Source organism: Haliotis cracherodii, unplaced genomic scaffold, assembly GCF_022045235.1.
Source record: "Haliotis cracherodii isolate W230 unplaced genomic scaffold, xgHalCrac1.p SCAF_23, whole genome shotgun sequence".
Taxonomy (NCBI): Eukaryota; Metazoa; Mollusca; class Gastropoda; order Lepetellida; family Haliotidae; genus Haliotis; species Haliotis cracherodii.
The window spans coordinates 2,970,901-2,991,849 of NW_027266279.1; the positions used below are offsets into that span (position 1 = coordinate 2,970,901).

Sequence of the window (20,949 nt, forward strand, 5' to 3'; positions counted from 1 at the left end):
GTTCTTCAGCAACCCCTGCTTGCTGTAAAAGGCGACTCTGCTTGTCGTTAAATGCGACTAACGGGATCGGGTGGTCAGGCTCGCTGACTTGGTTGATACATGTCATAGATTCCAATTGCATGGTCAATGCTCATGATGTCAATCACTGAATTGTCTGGTCCAGACTCGATTATTTACAGACCGCCATCATATAGCTGGAATATTGCTGAGTCCGGCCTTAAACAACCAACCAACCAACCAACCAACCATTCATACCGGTGCTGTACTTTGCTCATGATATCAACCACTAGACTGTCTGCACTATTTACAGGCCGCTGTGGTAATAATGCTGACGGTGGCGTTAAACAACATTCACTCACGTAAGAATGGAGTAATCACATCGGTAGGTTGCAATGTGTGACTTGGTTTTTGAGTGTGTGTCATGGTACTCCGACTGCCCTGCGTGACCGTTGCCTATGCTATCAACCACTGGTTAGCCTGGCCTATATCATCATCATCATCATCATCATCATCATCATCATTATTATTATTATTCATTGCGTCGTTTCCCTTCCCATAGAGTAAAGCACCAGGCACTGAATGGGAGCCCTTTTAAGGAAGGTTGGTTCATGACATTATATGCGTTGCGTTGCATTTATTACATGTGGAGGAGGACGGGTCTCTTGTAGACATCCATTCAGATTAATCTAATTTAGCAGGCTGACAGGTTGGGCGTTCTCTTTTATTGTTCCCTTCACATATTATCCTTCTTTTCAGTTGTTTTCATGACAAACACCGACACGCGAGCACGTACCTTTAAATTACGTCTTTTGCTGCGAGTCACGCGGCACCTTTCAATTTTCCCCTTCGTTTCAAGCAATCAATTTTGTTGTAAACACTGGTTGTTCGAAGCGAGGCGTAAGTATTTAATGGAGTTTGTTATCTATGTAATTAACGGATTAATTAATGTCTCACCGTTAAAGTTCAAGGAGAGTGTATATTCTATCGTACACAGAGTAACATAATCTCTTGGCTATCGTCAGCGATGGAAGCGCCCGTAGTGGCAGTGGTGGGTAAAATCGGAATTGCTATCCCTGTTACGTGTACCAACTTTATTTCACACATAAGTAATTGCTCTGTGAGATACATAGAAATGATCGACACTAGTTCCCATTAAAGAATACATTGTTACTTTATGTTTACGCAATAATTATGCGTCTTGCACAATTAATCATCTTTGTATTGATTATATGCACACATTATCAAAAAGAAAAATGTTATAAAATTGGTTTTGGTCGTTTGATTGACCGAATATTGATGCTGGGCGGGTCTTTAATAACAAACGATTTTCGAGTTACTCCGCGTGTTGTTTAATTTTAAAAATAATTTCTTTATTTTCTCTATGGCATTTACACGGTTCTACAATACATGACAACTTGACCAAAGCTTATTGAATTAATCTCCAGTACAGTTAAGGATGGAAGTGTTCTTTGTTCACTTATACAATACAATACAATGAGCTCCCTTCGTATAAATTGGATGCTCTACCTACCATTGATATGTTTGCTCATGTATTGATTCCAGGTCCCCCCCCCCCCCCCCCCCCCCCCCCCCCCATCCACATGACACAAAAACACATCATAGCACTGCGCACATGTTGCCAACGAAACGTAAAGCAGATATGACGGTGTTGAGAGCAGAATATCCACTTGCACAAGTTTCTGAGGCAATAATTATTTGTTAAAATCATAACTTCTAGATTATATAAATAATAAGAGCAAGTTGTCCCTGTGTAGAAGACTGTACTTGTAATGCAATGAGTCAAATTACACTTACTGCACAATGAGGCGAATGCGTGACTCACGGTACTAATTAATGTAATGCCATCCATTTCGCGATTACTATTTTTTTGTATGTAGTATCATATCACCACAATTACTTATGATTTGTGATGACGTATTTCAACGTATACGGTTTCAATATTTGAACAAAACAATACGAAAATATATTGTCGTTATCCGCAGCAAATTCTCACCAAGTGGGCGGAGTTAGAATGGATTAGAATGGACTCTCAAACTTGGCGGATGCATGTCATCACCTCCCAATTGCGTAGATTGATGCTCATGATGTCAATCACGGGATTGTATAGTAATTAGAGACCGCCGTCAGATAGCTGGAATATTGCTGCGTGCGGCGTTAAACAACGAACAAACAAACAGTGCGAATCTGAGATTCGAACTCAAGACAAATGATTTCTATAGTAAATCCCTAAGTAGAAAAAAACAACAGGTATGGTGCCTTTTAGAGGAAATACGGCAAAATGTTTACCTCATCAAATATTGCAACCTATGACACAGTAACGAGAGAAAATCTGTCGGGCCACGAGGTCGGAAATAACCAGGTTGACAGGATTCGGCCAACATATTATATTTTTTTAAATTCAATGAAAACGATATATGGCCATGACATCCGGCAACTACTCCTAACTACTGCTTGGTATTTCGTGGTAACCCATGTGGGATACTGGGCTAGAAATGTCCCCCAGTAACATATGCTTGTTGAAAAAGTCGACTAAGATGGATTGGGTGGTCAGGCTTTGTGAATGGATTGTTTGGGTGTCACCGTGCCCCCAGCCGATGGCGTGGAGCGTTGCTCATGCTTGCAGATACTAGCTTCCTTGCACCAGACTCGGTCACAGTAAGGTGATGAAGCCGGACCATTCCTACCGCGGCACTAAGCATCATTCAGTCTCTTTTTAACTTATAACGGCATTGTTATGGTATATAATTAATACATTTGTTAATTAAACGGTGGAAACTGAAGATTTATTTCAAATTCCACCCTAATTTTCTGTTTCCGTGCCATAGTAAAATATGCAATGCTTATCATTGTGGACTGATATATCTGTTGTGGGATTGTAATGCTGCTCGTCCGTCCGATATGTGTTTGAGTTATTTAGAACCTGTGGAATAGCAAAGTGTGGGTAGGACACTGACGGGCGGTGTGACAGGTGCGACAGGCGGTATGTGACATGTTACCTTGTGTCATACCGTAGAGCGTTGTCATCATCACCATCATCATCAGCCCTTCGAACCCCTGTACTTCTGTGTTCGGGGGGAGAGGTTGGGCTCATCATACGTCAAACTGATGACCGGGGACCATGGGTTTGTCTGGGAATTATGATTGAGTAAGTTGAGTTTACGCCTTTTCGGACAATATTTCAGCTACATGGGGTGAAATGGGGTTTAACGACGTGCATGCGCAGTTTAACATGAATGCCCGACAGTGTACCGACTCCGAGCCGACCAGTCCTTGTCTTAGCCCCTTAATGCCGCGCACCAGGCAGGGTAACAACAAGCACCATCTTTTTACGTCTTTTGGTATGACGGGTGGGAGGCAAGTACTGCATGTCTTAGAATTTTGACATGAAAACAACGAGAATGGGTATGTATGATCAGACAATAAGGTTTATTAACTAATGTATCAAAAACAAAAAAGAGAGGGGAGACATATGTTTTTAAGTAAAAACACATTCCAGTTATACAATCGTCATCAGTTCGGATTGACAGGGCTTTACCGTATTTCCTGCATGGGTGCTGCACCAATCATGGCAGACAAATTTGTAAGCTAATATATCTAAATGAGACCCAGTTTCGTATTTTTCGCCAAACACATATGTACACATACATATGTGTCTATGTGCAATTAGAATAAACAGTACAAATGATTCCTCATGCTCAACAATTGGTGTAACACATCACGAAATGATTTTCATCACCCACACCGGGTTACCTTGGTCAGTGTTGTTGCCCCGCACATGGAACCTACCGTATTATTTGGTGAGTGGCTCAAGAGACAAACCCAATTTCCATAATCATAACAAAGTTGAGTCAATTGTATGATTCTGACTGTATCATAAGCATGTGTTTATGAACAACTATCAAATAGTCATGATACGAAAAGGGGGCCATACCCTACCCCACCAGTGGTAACGTCACAAACACATACAAAGGCATGTCAATTGTTTCCCTGTAAAAGAACAGGAACATGTGGTACAGACCCAGTGATATACCTGAAAGAAATGCTGACTGGCACAAAACGTCATTCACCCCAGGTCTTGCCCCCAGATTATCGCAACCTTCAACTGAAGACAAACTGGTCTACAGATTTGTTAGGTCAGCATTAACATAGTCCAGATTACAACACGTTTTGTTTGTGTCACGTTATAAACCTTCTACAGAGGCCTGGTTTTATGTACTAAGGGACAGGCCATTTGATATTTTTGGGGGCGGGATGGGGCGCTGGGATTCTGTATGGAGACAATATATTTTTTCCAGATACATCTGAAAAAAAACCATATTTCTTTTTGATTAAGACTATTAGTCTGAATGCTTTTCTTTTAAACAAACCCCACCTTGCAACAATGTATTTTTGTGTGGCAGTCTGGGGTAGGCCTCCACCAGAATATCATATGGTCGGCGGTCACAAAGAACATTGATATAATCGCCAGACAAAGCTTCGGTCGTGACTTAATTAAACATTGCGGGAAGACACGTTCACATAAAGACAATGATCCTGACGCGTTTATCTATACAATACCTGCACTGAAACAGTCGTGTTGTTTATCGCTGGTATTTACACGCCAGGTGGATGTGATATGTGACTGTACCAATGGGAGCACCTTACGAATTTCACGACAGTCCAAAATAACCACCTCTAACAATTGTCTTTATTTGTAGGTGTGTTAGTAATTGAGAAGAGCTACCACACAACTATTATATCACTGTAGACATAATTATGCCTCCGCGGTGTTCGCATTTCCTGTTTAAACCACGCATTCAATAGTGAACGTGATTAAAACAAGGATCTTGTTGCACGCACGAACGTCTTTAAGCTTGTGGTCAGTGTCAAGAGATTTCAGCAGATCTTGAGAAAAACATTGCTTGTGGTGTACGGCAAGGTGTGTGCTAAGTCCAACTTTGTTCTTGTATTGAATTAATATATTCTTTCTCGTTATTCTGTTTTATGCCTCAATGACAAGCATCTCCTTGCACGCAACAACGTCAGCCGGAAGTCCCTGTTTCCGCTTTAAAAAATATATACAAAATCCGAGATACATACTTTTCATCTTCCCTCGCGTGTTCCGAATGCATATGAAAATGTGGAAACAGAGTCTCTTTTTAAAATAACTTGTTTGACAAATGGTTTTGGTTTAATTTTGTTAGTTTGCTTGTTTGAGGTAATGTGGAACATTTTTAGATTTCGTTATAAAAAAAACCTACCAGGTCTACCAACAAGAAAAATGACCATAACGTTCATTTCGGACAAAAACGCGTCCTTAAGGACAGTACAGCTCTTGAATCCCCATGTTAAACAATGACAGCCTGGATTAGAGAACAGTCGCATTTGTTAAGCCCAGGCCTCAGTGTAAGAGGTTAGCATGGGGGTGACAGCGTCCACGGGCACGTGGGGGTACTTAACGCTCCTGTGCTGGTTTCCGTGCCCTGGGGGAGGCTGGGGGGAGGAGGTGTCAGGTAAACAGGGCGAGCACATGTCCGAACGTACTCGGAATGTGGTCCCTATACATCTAGCATACGGTGTGTGACGCGATGATATGTCAAGTGCTCGGATATACACAGCGGTTTTAAATTGTTCCAGGACGTCACGACAATCGTCACCGTCGTTATAGTTCATAAACATGTTCTCTGTTTCATAACCGAATTCTTAAAGTGCACGATCAGATTTCCATGGTTTTACTAATATATTCTTTTGCGATCCACTTGGAAAAGAAATCTTTCGAAATTACACGTGCCCTGTGCAAAGATAAACCGAGAATCCCTCTCTATAAATCACAAACGCACCGCACCGCACCGCACCGCACCGCACCGCACCGCACCGCACCGCACCGCAAGTGAGTGAGTGAGTGAATTAGGGAGTGGGTGATTGGTTGGGTGTGTGGGTAAGTAAGTAAGTAAGTAAGAAAGTAAGTAAGTAAGTACCGGTCGTTTATAATTGGGGATGGAGGTGGAGGGTCGGATGGAATCAGTGGAGGGTCACCAAAAATAAGAGGGAGGGAGGAACATAAAACACAATACACATTTGGGAGGATCATAAAACACAATACACGTATTTTGGCAGGATCATAAAACACAATACACTTTTGGGGAGGATCATAAAACACAATACACATTTGGGGAGGATCATAAAACACAATACACATATTTGGGGAGGATCATAAAACACAAAACACATATTAAGGGAGGGTCATAAAACAATACACGTATTTGGGGAGGATCATAAAACAAAATACACATATTTGGGGAGGATAATAAAACACAATAAACATATTAAGGGAGGGTCATAAAACACAATACACGTATTTTGGGAGGATCATAAAACAATGCACATATTTGGGGAGGATCATAAAACACAATACACATTTTGGGAGGATCATAAAACACAATACACATTTGGGGAGGATCATAATACACAATACACGTATTTGGGGAGGATCATAAAACACAATACATATATTTGGGGAGGATCATAAAACACAAAACACATATTAAGGGAGGGTCATAAAACAATACACATATTTGGGGAGGATCATAAAACAAAATACACATATTTTGGGAGGATCATAAAACACAATACACATATTTGGGGAGGATAATAAAACACAATACACGTATTTTGGGAGGATCATAAAACAATACACATATTTGGGGAGGATCATAAAACACAATACACATTTTGGGAGGATCATAAAACACAATACACATTTGGGGAGGATCATAAAACACAATACACGTATTTTGGGAGGATCATAAAACACAATACACATATTTGGGGAGGATCATAAAACACAATACACGTATTTGTGGAGGATCATAAAACACAATACTCATATTTGGGGAGGATCATAAAACACAATACACATATTTCGGGAGGATCGTAAAACTAATGTAGAAGGACAGGGACGGGTCATACAAAAACATGGCGAGCATGAGGAGAAGGTCATTATTTTCAGTACATTGGTTCATCATTAACCTCTGATCCACCCACCACCGTAATAAATAACTGGTTGCTGAAGCAAAGGAAAGCAAAGAAAAGTACGAATAAACAAAACATACCAAAACTCGGTTGGTGTTATGAAGCGTCTTTGCATTCTAAAACAGGGACGTCATGGTCAATGGTGCGCGTCTATGAATGAGGTTGGGTTTTTTCAGCGTTTAAGTTAACATAAATTGCGGATGTATACAGATTTTTTAAACCAAGTGTGCGGAGGAAATGGAATTATGCAAAATAAACCTCGTATGCCACAAGACAAGGGGCGAATCTACAGCAGATTGGTTCGCAATAATTTTACACAACCTTTTCCGGATTTTAGAACGCGCAACGGCAGTATGTGAATTGGAATATGAGTGGTCAGAAAAAAAAGTCCTCTGTCCTCTCAGATATCGTTTAATCTGACACGTGAAGAGTCGGGGAGTATTAAAACTGGCTAATAAAACAGCGTTATTGCGCCTCAGAATTCCTTGCGGTCAAACTGGCACACATAGCTCACCCATCACAGGTTATCCAGGTGTGAGAAATCGCATCTTACATGATATATATAAGCAGTTACACGTGTTCATAATCTATCTACGGAGTTTATGATATAGATGTCAAGAAATGAATAATTATGCTTTAGAGCACGTACTTACATTATTGTTGGAGCTCTGAAGCACGTGGTTTCCTTATTATTTGGGCTGTGGGGCCCGTAATTACGTTGTTGTTGGGGCTCTTGGGGACGCAGCTACGTTATTGTCGGGCACTGACGCACCTGGTTACGTCATTGTCGGGGCTCCGGAATGACGTAGGTAGCTTATTGTCGGGCACTGACGCACGTGGTTTCGTCATTGTCGGGGCTCTGAAGCACGTAGTTACGTTGTTGGGACTCTGGAGCACATAGCTACTTTTTTTCGGGACTCTGGAGCACATGGTTACGGGGCTCAGCGTCCCGTAATTACTGTATTATTGGGGTTCTGATGACGCAGTTACGTTATTATTGGGGCTCTGGAGAACGAAGTTGCGTCATTGATGGGGTTCTGGGGCCCGTGATTACTATATTGTTTGAGCTCTGGAGGACGTAGTGGCGTTGTTGTTGGAGCTCTGGAGGACGTAGTGACGTTGTTGTTGGGGCTCTGAGCCACATGGTTACGTTGTTGTTGGGGCTCTGAGCCACGCGGTTACGGCGTTGTTGGGGCTCTGGGGCACGTAGTTACGTTGTTGTTGGGACTCTGGAGCACGTAGTTACGTTGTTGTTGGGACTCTGGGGCACGTAGTTACGTTGTTGTTGGGACTCTGGAGCACGTAGTTACGTTGTTGTTGGGACTCTGGGGCACGTAGTTACGTTGTTGTTGTTGGGGCTCTGGGGCACGTAGTTACGTTGTTGTTGGGGCTCTGGGGCACGTAGTTACGGTGTTGTTGGGACTCTGGGGCACGTAGTTACGTTGTTGTTGGGACTCTGGGGCACATAGTTACGTTGTTGTTGGGACTCAGGGGCACGTAGTCACGTTGTTGCTGGGACTCTGGGGCACGTAGTTACGGCGTTCTTGGGACTCCGGGGCACGTAGTTACGTTGTTGTTGGGACTCAGGGGCACGTAGTTACGTTGTTGTTGGAACTCTGGGGCACGTAGTTACGTTGTTGTTGGGGCTCTGGGGCACGTAGTTACGTTGTTGTTGGGACTCTTGGGGACGTAGTTACGTTGTTGTTGGGACTCTGTGGCATATAGTTACGTTGTTGTTGGGGCTCTGGGGCACGTAGTTACGTTGTTGTTGGGACTCAGGGGCACGTAGTCACGTTGTTGCTGGGACTCTGGGGCACGTAGTTACGGCGTTCTTGGGACTCTGGGGCACGTAGTTACGTTGTTGTTGGGACTCAGGGGCACGTAGTCACGTTGTTGTTGGGACTCTGGGGCACGTAGTTACGTTGTTGTTGGGACTCTGGGGCACGTAGTTACGTTGTTGTTGGGACTCTGGGGCACGTAGTTACGTTGTTGTTGGGGCTCTAAACCACGTGGTTACGGCGTTGTTAGGGCTCCGGAGTACGTAGTTACGTTGTTGTTGTGTCTCATTTTAAAATACCAAAACCACATGCATGCTCAACAGGCTACATTATTGCCCCGGTCAATGGATCAGTGTGAACTCAATTTACATTCTCAGCTCCCTTGGGACTAGCCAACCGAAGCCCCCTAAAAGGCACTAGAAGGTGACCATGTTTGTCATCAGGCAGTTGATGTATCTAGAACCATATTAGCATGCTACACGTCGTCCAGTCTCCTTTTCTTCCTGCATAGACAAAATAACACAAACTAAAGACGAAGAGCGGTGATTAGAGCTAACTCAGCTTCTGTGTTTGAGTACGTTAACAATTGGTCGCTCATTGTTGTACAGGGAAAGCGGAACAGTACAATATACAGGTCTACAGGTGTACGTGGGTTGCATTGTCAATTGGAGGGATGTTGTCTCTGTGGTATCTATGACAACGGCTCTTGTAATTATTATCATACAAGTGTTGTCAACTTAACGTTCTCTTGCGAAAATATCTAAGTAATATATTTTCTGAAACTAAGCCTTATTCTTTGCGATTAGGATATGATGCCATGCATCAACCAAGTCACAGAGCCTGACAACCCGACAAACGTGGGATGCTGAAGACTTTTTCACGGGCATCCTGTATTCAAAATCATAAAAAGGGAATAAAATATACAGTTTTCAAATGTCTACGTATTTCTCCTCTATAGAAAACCGTAAAAGCATGTTGTTGTTATTTTATTTCGTATTTTAGAAAACTGAATTCTAAGTATAGACCATTCAATGCGTTTGAAATGGAACACACGCGATATGGAGTACAGGCATATAGACCCCCTTCACCCGTCTTCTTCTTGCAGAGGCGTGCGTATTATTATTTGCATTGTAGCATTTACAGTCACATATCCGGAATTCAAAAAGATCAAATACTCCAGGAACTGCAGCAAATTTATTCGATTTGTCTGATTGATAAGTTCGCGCCATTTCATCGAAAATAGCGGAAATTGTTGAAGAAATTTCTTTAGGACGATCGACCACGACAGGCCTGTATGGGGACATGCCGACATTCGCGCTATTTTCGGCTTTGATTTAATTGTTGGATACAAGATTTGATGGAACCACTTCGAGTCAGTCTGTGTGTAATTCTTGCTATGACATTTCGCTTGTAACATCAAATCCCTTCTTATTGGCCAAATCATCTTCTTCGATTTAATACCCTTGTCACATATTACCACTTCGATATAACGCGCTTCTGGAGACACAGCATTATTTTTTTTAAATTGATATTTTCTTGTACCTTTTTTCAGCCATGACATTGCGTTATCTGTTGCTTTAAATGATTGCAAAACTGCAACTTTACGTTTTGGACATTCAAGGTAACGCGCTAAAACGAGGAAGTCACATGACGTGCGTGGGAGCGATATTAGCCCCAATATTTCATATTTAACACCTCAAAAGCTGGTATTAATAAGGTTCCATCTGCGGACTCCTTGACTGGCGTGTAACAGCACTCGTACACTGGGAGGGCAGAATTTGTAGTTTTCCGGCGTCTACACCAGCTTCAAATGAATTAATTCTGCCGGGAATTGACATTTAGTCGTTGCTGTTTTCTTTTGCTTGCAGACTTCATGGACGATAATGTGATAATTTCTCGGCCTCGTCGTGTCCGTGTGTCAAATCCACGTTAAATCTCCTTGATGCGTTTAAGGTACACGAAGAAAACGGAGTAACGTGTTATCTCAGGAGATATTAGCGTCATTATTCTCCTTATAACAACGGCCCGTCGCGAGGCAGGGGCGCGGGCAGCTTAAGACATCTTGACCACATCCGGGTACCGTGGGTATGACCGACGATCCAAGTTGCCCGGATGGACAGGGAGTGTTTTATTGTACGATAAACAACTTCCACTAGTCGTTTATTTCTTATATGGGATATCAACATTATGTACTGTTTCTTTAAGGATGATAAAATGTACAAGCTTAAAAAATATTTTCCCGTATTATATAACGATAACTCCCTAAATAAAATCCGGCCTCGACAATGTCGGACAAGTCCATTTTATGTTTATCACAGTTTTTTTGGTAAAAAAAGTCGTTTATTTCTTAAATTAAATATATGCACACGATGAGACACAAAGACACACACACGCATACGCACACACACGTGCAGACACATTATATACTCACAGTCATTATCAAAAGAAACAGTCGGGCGTAAGCAATTATACGTTTGAAATTGATCCTGACCAAAAACAAAATTACCAACGTTATCAAAAGGGCTGAAAACAATATCACACACATGCAAATTGAGGTCAAAAACACAACTTTCATACCTGTATCAAATACATCATTATCGAAAAAACATTTCTTGTTTGTTTAATTTTTAGCCACCATCAAACATGGGTGTATACTTTCTTTTGCCCGGCAATTTATTTATAATGATTGAACAATGTGAAGAAAATGCATTAATTGTCCATGTTATCTTTCACGAGCCTTTTTTAAAGTGATGTTACATGCCTTATTATAGTCTGTCTTACACTCCCTGAACCATATTAGTTTCCCCTTCGTCCAGCCCTTACTGTAATGTTATAGCCCGAAATGAAGCAAGTCTAGATGTTCCACAGGTACAGGCCGAATCTCCCAGCTCCTGGGGCTCCGTTTCAGTGTAAATGGAGTTGTTTGATTCTATCGAAATCATATATTTTCAGAGACTGGGTGTTAGTCCAAGAGTTTCTTACAAGACTTGAACCACGCGAATATTAGGATGAATAGGTATGGCGGGGGCTTTGGTTAAAAAAAACCCGTTTCAGGGTATTTATTGTAAATTTTAAAAGTGCAAGAAAAAACTCGAAATAAGCTATAAAAACGTAGAAATCGTGTATACAAATGGACGTACCATATCTAGGTAGCACAGTAATTGGACATCCCTTGGGCTCTCAATAGACTTTCTTTTGATGGCAAGAAACGCCTATAGGAGGGTCTTTGTTTCTTCTAAAGTTGAAATCCAGAAATATCCCCACACGTTTATTTGTGTCCAATTTTTTAATGTGCATAATTTCCCCCTCCTAAAACCATCTTAAATAAGGAAATAAATTGCTTTTATGACATGCATCTGCATCGAGTTAACTTAAGGAGGAACATGTGTTGATCTCCAACGTGCTGTAGGCGGCGTGAGGCGCCATCATTCACTATCTTTTCAATCGTCCAAGACGCTGCGGCGTTGTGTCCCTTAGCTGCGAGGATCGGCTGGCTGTCTGTTCGAACCCCATATTACTCAAAACGCTCGCTTGACAGTTGATTTCTACGCAATAAATTTTTTCATTTGCGAAAATAGTTGTAGCTATGTCCGGATACCATGACGTCACTTGCTTGTCACGTCACAATTGTTTGCTTGTTTGTAAGGCCGAACAGAAAAAACAGTTGTTGAAATATAGTTATAAAATATAATAAAATGGAGCCCAGAAATTTACTTCATTTTCACATTGCATGCCTAAAGAATCTCTCCACAAGACTGTATGACAAGAGGACCGACGTCAACTTTCTCTTTTTGTCGAGCAATATCCTTTGGTGTCTACACTTCACAATTTTTGAGGTTCAATCGAGCATACTTTTCTATGAAGATTTCAAAGAGCGTCGTGCGACTCGTGCACAAGCGTTGTTTGATCAAGGCTACAACATTCCATGTCTCGGCCAAGCTTTCAAAACGTTCTATGGCAGACATGTGGAGGACATGTCCAGATCGGACTCATCAGTGACAAACATGATGCCCAATACAATTCCCTTTTGGACTTGTAGCATATGTTACCGAATTATTTCAGGTGACCAATGTACCTGGTTTTGGACGCGTTTGTGACGTGTCCCGCCGGTGGAGCAGGATATGCTTACTTTTTCGCGAACACCTGGTATCATCACTGTTTTATAGTGATTCATACACACTTGCTCTTGATGTAGTCTAAATCGAACAATGGACGCCTTTTTAGCAGAGATTTCTTATGAATATGGAAAGGGGTTTGTTGATGTGATTTTATTTATATAATCCACCTGGCAGTAAGAACGCGCATCGAGACAACAAATAATGTGAAAAGTGTTTATGCTTTTTTGGTGTAGTCGCTATGTTTTTGCCCAGGTGGAAATGTTTGGCTGTGGCCTTTCCTCGTGCCAATAGCCGTTTATGATTAGCTTGAATCCTGGACATGTCCGATTTTGATCTTTGTTCAGCAACTAGTTCTGCACCATGACTGTGGAATATATTTATTTTATGACATGTAAACGAAAAGCAAGTCCAGCCAGCTCTAGCTAGCTCTATTCCACATGAAATCAGCATCACGGAAAATTATTTGTTTAAGTTTAGAGTCGAGAAGGGTATTGTGTAATATAAAATTTCATAGACTAAATGTGAATCTATTCAGCAACGTACTGTGTTATATGTTTCTAGAAATGAAAAACGTCTTCGATCATGCGCCACTTCTTGGTTTCTGACAAAATAAAGCTGACGCGCCTTGTCAAATATGAAGTACTGTTGAAAGCGGGGTTTAAACCCAACTCGCACACCGTTGAAAGCCGGTTTCTATTCGTCATTGGCTGTCACAGGAGTATTTACGGTTTACAGAGAACAAGCTTAATCATTTGTTGTTGTCGGACGTTAATTAGATACCTTTTCCCTCCTCTCCACGCCCCCCCCCCCCTTCTCTCTCTCTCTCTCTCTCTCTCTCTCTCTCTCTCTCTCTCTCTCTCTCTCTCTCTCTCTCTCTCTCTCTCTCTCGTTCCCTTGCATCCTCTCCCCTCCCTTCTCCGCCTCCCCCAGTACACCGTACACGCGCCACTCATCTGTCATTACAAGGATGCAAGGTGTTGTCAAACATGGCGCCCGATATGGTTTTAATCTGCTCGCAGAAAAGCGGCAAGCAAGCCTTGGACAGCTCATTGTTGTATTGGAAAGAAAAAAATACATTTAATTAGTTTCGGTGTAGTAGTAGTAGATGTGGTTGTTGTAGTTGTAAATTGTAGTAGCTTTAATGATAATAATAGCAGTAGTAGTAGTAGTAGTAGTGGTGGTGGTAGTAGTAGCAGCGGTAGTAGTAGTAGTAGTAGTGGTGGTGGTAGTAGTAGCAGCAGCAGCAGCAGCAGCAGTAGTAGTAGTAGTAGTAGTAGTGGAAAGAAAAAAATATATTTAATTAGTTTCGGTGTAGTAGTAGTAGATGTGGTTGTTGTAGTTGTAAATTGTAGTAGCTTTAATGATAATAATAGCAGTAGTAGTAGCAGCAGCAGCAGTAGTAGTAGTAGTAGTAATAGCAGTAGCAGTGGTGATGGTGGTGGTAGTAGTAGTAGTAGTAGTAGCAGCATCAGCAGCATCAGTAGTAGTAGTAGTAGTAGCAGCAGTAGTAGTAGTAGTAGTAGTAGTAGTAGTAGTAGTAGTAGTAGTAGTAGTAGCAGTAGTAGTAGTGGTGTAAACATTTTTCTTTCATTGCTTGACACACGGCGGGAAAAAACATAACATATCCGTTGCAATTGTCTACAGACCTATCGGCGTTTACAAGGATTCCGAGACAATTCAACGAGAACTGCACTTTGCCACCGGACTAATATTACACGGCGACTTTACACGGATTGAAGGATCGAACAACCACTGTGTACTTCACACACCATCACCATCTGGTTTTGTAATTTCATCAAAGAAACACTATAACAGCTGTGGATGATACTTAACGATATTAATACCCGAGTCGCCTGACTGCTTCCAGCCTCTCATCGTCTTTAGAGTATAACACTATTGCGTTACTAGAAGGTGAAATTTCAAGTAATTGTTTAGACAGTTTCAGGTCGTAAATCAGCTCGCGGTTTACTCAAACGGTGTAACATGGGGCGACGATAATTCTGTAAATGATGACGAACGAACGTTGGTAATGATCACGAAGAGGCCGCTAGTCAAAACAAACTCAAAACCAACCTATCCCGGTAATTGTGCGCAAGCCCAGATCAGCCACCAAGGTTGGCTGTTAACCGTTTTCTTTTTTGAAAGTCTATTAACGGCTTTTCTCTTCACACTCTGCGAATATCGGAACTACGAAGCCACAGGTTTGTTTTCTATATATTAAACACAAACAATTCCAAGTTCAAACACAAGGGTAACACAACACGACAATACTCATTTCGTTCAGTCGATCCATGGGGCAGGTGCGCTCGAGAGCAGCGTCTCGTCCCTTAATGATATCACAACACACAGCTCCATTGTGTTTGGTATAACAACGTGCAGGCAACAACCTTACAGTTTAGTTAACATTGTAACAAGTCCAAGTGCCCTTCTGGACATACTGATGCAAGGCTCCGGCAGCACAGGGCAGGTTCCGAGGTGGTCAGTCTGGACATATACCCGACAGGTGCTCTAGCATGACTTCGCTTAGAGAGTACACGTTTGGACTGCAAGGAATGGGGAGCAGTCACGAAGAAAGGTAGGGTGCCCCTTTTATAATTGGGAATAGGTCGCTGTTCTGTCTGATTTGCATCACTCCCTGCGACTTTAACTAAATAAAAGGGGGACTTACACACATTATGTAATGATCACTCAAGTGATGGTCACTGTTCATCTTATTGCGAGTCATTGTTCCTCTTATTGGTAGTCATTGTTCGCCTTATTGATAGTCAACGTTCGTCTTATTGGTAGTCATTGTTCATCTTATTGATAGTCACTGTTCATTTTATTGATAGTCACTGTTCATCTTATCGATAGTCATTGTTCATCTTATTGGTAGTCACTGTTCATCTTATTGGTAGTCATTGCATGTTCATCTTATTGGTAGTTACTGTTCATCTTATTGATAGTCACTGTTCGCCTTATTGATAGTCATTGTATATCTTATTGATAGTCACTGTTCATCTTACTGGTAGTCATTGTTCATCTTATTGGTAGTCATTGTTCATCTTATTGATAGTCATTGTTCATCTTATTGATAGTCATTGTTCATCTTATTGATAGTCATTGTTTATCTTATTGATACTCATTGTTTATCTTATTGGTAGTCATTGGTCTTATTATTGGTAGTCATTGTTTATCTTACTGGTAGTCATTGTTCATCTTACTGGTAGTCATTGTTCGCCTTATTGGTAGTCATTGTTCATCTTATTGATAGTCATTGTTTATCTTACTGGTAGTCATTGTTTATCTTACTGGTAGTCATTGTTTATCTTACTGATAGTCATTGTTCATCTTATTGATAGTCATTGTTTATCTTACCGGCAGTCATTGTTTATCTTACTGGTAGTCATTGTTCATGTTATTGATAGTCATTGTTTATCTTATTGATAGTCACTGTTCATCTTATTGATACTCATTGTTCATCTTATTGATACTCATTGTTTATCTTATTGATAGTCATTGTTTATCTTACTGGTAGTCATTGTTCATGTTATTGCTAGTCATTGTTCATCTTATTGATAGTCACTGTTCATCTTATTGGTAGTCATTTTTCATCTTATTGATAGTCACTGTTAATCCTATTGATAGTTACTGTTCTTCTTGTTGATAGTCACTGTTCGCCTTATTGATAGTCATTGTTCATCTTACTGGTAGTCATTGTTCATCTTATTGATAGTCATTGTTTATCTTACTGGTAGTCATTGTTTATCTTACTGGTAGTCATTGTTTATCTTACTGATAGTCATTGTTCATCTTATTGATAGTCATTGTTCATCTTACTGATAGTCATTGTTCATCTTACTGGTAGTCATTGTTCATCTTATTGGTAGTCATTGTTCATCTTACTGGTAGTCATTGTTCATCTTATTGGTAGTCATTGTTCATCTTATTGATAGTCACTGTTCATCTTATTGGTAGTCATTGTATATCTTATTGATAGTCATTGTTCATTTAATCGGTAGTCATTGTTCATCTTTTTTGTGTTAGTCACTTTAGTATATAAACTAATTAAACGTGTTTAAATTCTAAACATGTTTAGATTATGAGGATATTGTGTTTAGGTGGTATTTGGGTTGTGAGACGATAGCTCATATCATGTGTCTAGACCCTAACAGTGTTTAGATGGAACACACCACATGTGTATTCCGTATAGGATTTAACCACATTCCTAAACATGTTTAGATCTGAACTTCTGTTAAATTCTAAAGACAGTTTTACAGTGTAAATGTTTGGGTGGTCGGGCTCGGTGACTTTGATTACTGTGTGCCATCGTACCCAAGGGTCGAAGGACGTAACTCACGCAATCTGGTTTGTCTGGTCAATTCGATAATTTGTACGGGGTATAGTTTGATGTGGTTTCAATGTCGGTGACTGCGGCGTTAAACAGTAAATAGACAATTCAACATAGGAAATCGCGGACGTGATTAAAGTGGCATCAAGTCGATAACGAGCAAGCAAAATATTCACAGTGGGAAGGTAAATGCACCCCTCATCACTTATTGTTGTCATGGTGATACAATTATTGCTTAACAATGAAATTGTATCACAATATATTTTCAACGATGGCACCACTAATTTCTAAAGCCTGTTGCTCTGCTTTGTTTCGCTTTTGTTTTGTTTATTGTTTAACACCACACTCAGCAATATTCCAGCTACTTGACGGCGGCATGTAAATAATAGAGTCTGGACAGACAATCACAGACAATCCAGTGATTGATATCATGTGCATCAATCCACGCAATTTAATTGGGATACGATGACATGCCTCAACCAAGTCAGCGAGCCTGACTATTGAATCCCGTTAGTCGCCTCTTACGACAAGCATAGTCGCCTTTTACGTCACGCATGGGTTGCTGAAGACCTTTTCTATCCCGGATCTTCACGGGTCACTCTGCTTTGTACTCTCAAGACGCAGGTGTACGACGAGTGGGAGTTGTTTATCGTACATTATCATCCCAAACTGGCTCCCACAGGAGATATCGCTTGGGTGAGATCAAGCGATATCTATACTGTAGATATCGCTGCAAGAAATTGCATCACAATGCTTTGCAGACCATTGTTACCATGACGTCACAATCAAATGACATCACTAATGGCTCTGCTATTGAAGCTGTTTGCAGTACTTTTTAACACTTAAGACACTGCCTATTTCTTTCTACATACTGAAAAAGTTGGAAGAATGATGTTGGATGATAAATAAAATCTCACCCTCATGTCTTTTGATATCAAATATATCAACACTCGTTGATATAAGTGGAAAAAAATCCTCGGCAAGCCTCGGAGTTTTCCCACTTTTATTAACGTGTGTTGATATATTTGATATCCAAAGACACTCGGGTGAGATTATCTATATAAAATACTACAGGGAGAATGAACCACGAGGGGCGCAGACCTGTTTCGTTTGAAATTGAAATCGTTTCTAACGTTCATTTGAAACTCCTTTTGTAGAGAAAACGTGCTTCATTAAATTTACACCTGGTGAGCATTTGAATACTTTAACTTGTTTAAATCTTTTAGAATTTATCATGCAGCAGTTCAGCGTGGTCATTGAACCAGGAGGAAGACTTGAACCGAACTAATGCCTAAATTACCAGCTGACTGTGTTCGTTGAATTTGTTTCATTACTTTCTGCCGCATTTGACGTGCTGCTTCGCGTTATTTATAAAATAAACAGCATCAACGAAGGAGGTTTAAGTCATGTACCATGACTGTGGAATATATGTCCGTTATAAAACCAAAACCAGTCTAGGTCATTAAAATGCAGATCTCGCCAGCTCAACAGGGGAGAGAATTGTATTATGTGATGAAACATTCCATTGACTGAATGTTAGTCGAAAAATGTTTCTAAACATTTTATGTGTCATTGACATTATTACACGGTGAAAGAATAATCCGCATTTTCATATGTGTGTTGTTATCTATAATTCTGGTTGTGTTTTACATCAAATGTAGGCACAAAAGTAAGTTATGAAAAGTCTTACAGTTTTCGAATTTGAAAAATAAAAGACCAGTCATGATGATGATGATGATGATGATGATGATGATGATGATGAAAATCATCAGTCAAATTAGCTGGATAATATAAATTTGAAATAACAGTGATTAATCTCGAAATAATAACCTTGTATGTTTAAACGTGTCTGGCATTTAACAGGTCGTTCAATCATAGAACCTTAAGTCACTCCTTAATATAGAATGATTATGTGCAGCCAAGCGAAGACCATGATGCAGCACGGGTGGCCCTGTCGTCTAAGTTGCATCCCTTAGTCGGGCCAGAAACATATGGTGGTAGGTTCGAATTCCATATTCGTCCTAATTATGTTTCTTTCTTTGTGATCACCCTATCCGTCGGTTTCATCAAGGGGTAACTGTCTGAGGCCTGCATCACTTCGGGCTTCCTGTACATCAATCTGACACAGCGTGGTGTAACTGTCTATCCGTGGGTTTCACTGTCTGAGGCCTGCATCACTTCGGGCTTCCTGTACATCAATCTGACACAGCGTGGTGTAACTGTCTATCCGTGGGTTTCACTGTCTGAGGCCTGCATCACTTCGGGCTTCCTGTACATCAATCTGACACAGCGTGGTGTTACTGTCTATCCGTGGGTTTCATTGTCTGACGCCTGCATCACTTCGGGCTTCCTGTACATCAATCTGACACAGCGTGGTGTAACTGTCTATCCGTGGGTTTCACTGTCTGACGCCTGCATCACTTCGGGCTTCCTGTACATCAATCTGACACAGCGTGGTGTAACTGTCTATCCGTGGGTTTCACTGTCTGACACAGCGTGGCGTAACTGGTCTGTACAAAGCTGTGTTGAATCAAACTCACTCACTCACTTTGTTGATCAGAGACCTGATCGGCTTTTGTGGTCAGTTTGAAGGTATGTCGTCACCTTTTCTAGACTGTTATACTCGCAACATACACCAAATCACCTTATCTCGTTATCGGACAAATAGAGTAGGAGTATACGTTCCACTCGGCCATTATCACTTGGAGAGACATGATAACGGCATTCTTTTTTTTTATTGAGTCCGGAATTACGCTAATCTGTAAGTCCTGGGATAGAGCAGGTGCCCGAGCTGTACTATAGTATATTACCTACCCAGGGTATACAAGTGTTATACAATGGGGGGTAAGGGGGACGAGATGGGGGACTCTGAACTAAAGGTCCCGTGGCTGTATAACGGACGCGTTGGCCGGACAAGCTTGCATGGCATTCATTACAGGAAGAGGTCTCACGCGGAAGCCAGGTGAGATGAACAATATGTTATTGACAGTTTTACAATCATCTCAACATGGCCGGTATTTTATTCCACGAGGTTTGCATTGTCGTTATTGGATATTCCGATTCACTTCCGAAGATATTCGGAAGATTCCGCATACCGATCTTCCGAGGGCTTCCACCTCGTGGAACTCTGGGCGAGAATTATTGGGACAAGTACTGTAGATATTAATATAAATATAGGGGGTTGTAGAATTATGAAGCTTTTGAATGTGGCTGAGCGGGACCAGGGTCCAACGAAAGAAGAGCTGGCGGAGATTGTGATCCGCTAGTCACAATGTCACATAGCTGACTGGGCGTCATTGAAACCAGTTCATCACTGCCCATGCCATGCCACGGGTGGCCTAAGCTGGTTCTCGGCTCCCTATGCCTATGTTGTGTTATTAGAAACGGGACCAGCTCACTGGTTGCCCTGTCGTCCAAGGGTGTTCTACGCAATGCAGAGTTGCGTGCCTTTGTCGTGCCAGGAACCTGATCGTTGGTTCGGGTATCAAATTTGCCATGATTATATTTCTAGGTTTGTCAGCACTATGCCCTTTGTGGGTTTCAACTGAATTGTCGTCGATTAAGATCTGCATCACTTCAGGCTTTCTTTCCACATCAAGCTGACGCGCCGTGATGTGACTGAACTACCGTTCAAAGCGGCGTTAAACCAAACACCCTTAATCACGCCTCTGTAAGTCACACAAATGTTGAG

At 41.3% G+C, this 20,949-nt stretch overlaps 1 protein-coding gene across 3 annotated transcripts in view; it reads left to right on the plus strand.

The window, feature by feature from the left end:
- LOC139471624 (neprilysin-like) overlaps nt 1-20,949 on the plus strand; it is a 76,387-nt gene that overhangs the window by 14,571 nt on the left and 40,867 nt on the right. The window contains exon 1 of one of the 3 annotated variants that reach the window (XM_071254015.1): nt 15,465-15,503. The exons of the other annotated variants lie outside the window; for them this stretch is intronic. Within the exon in view, the coding sequence (XP_071110116.1) occupies nt 15,481-15,503 (23 nt within the window). The 5' untranslated portion in view covers nt 15,465-15,480. Of the gene's footprint in view, nt 1-15,464; nt 15,504-20,949 lie in introns of those variants that run through there. 3 annotated transcript variants of the gene reach the window in all.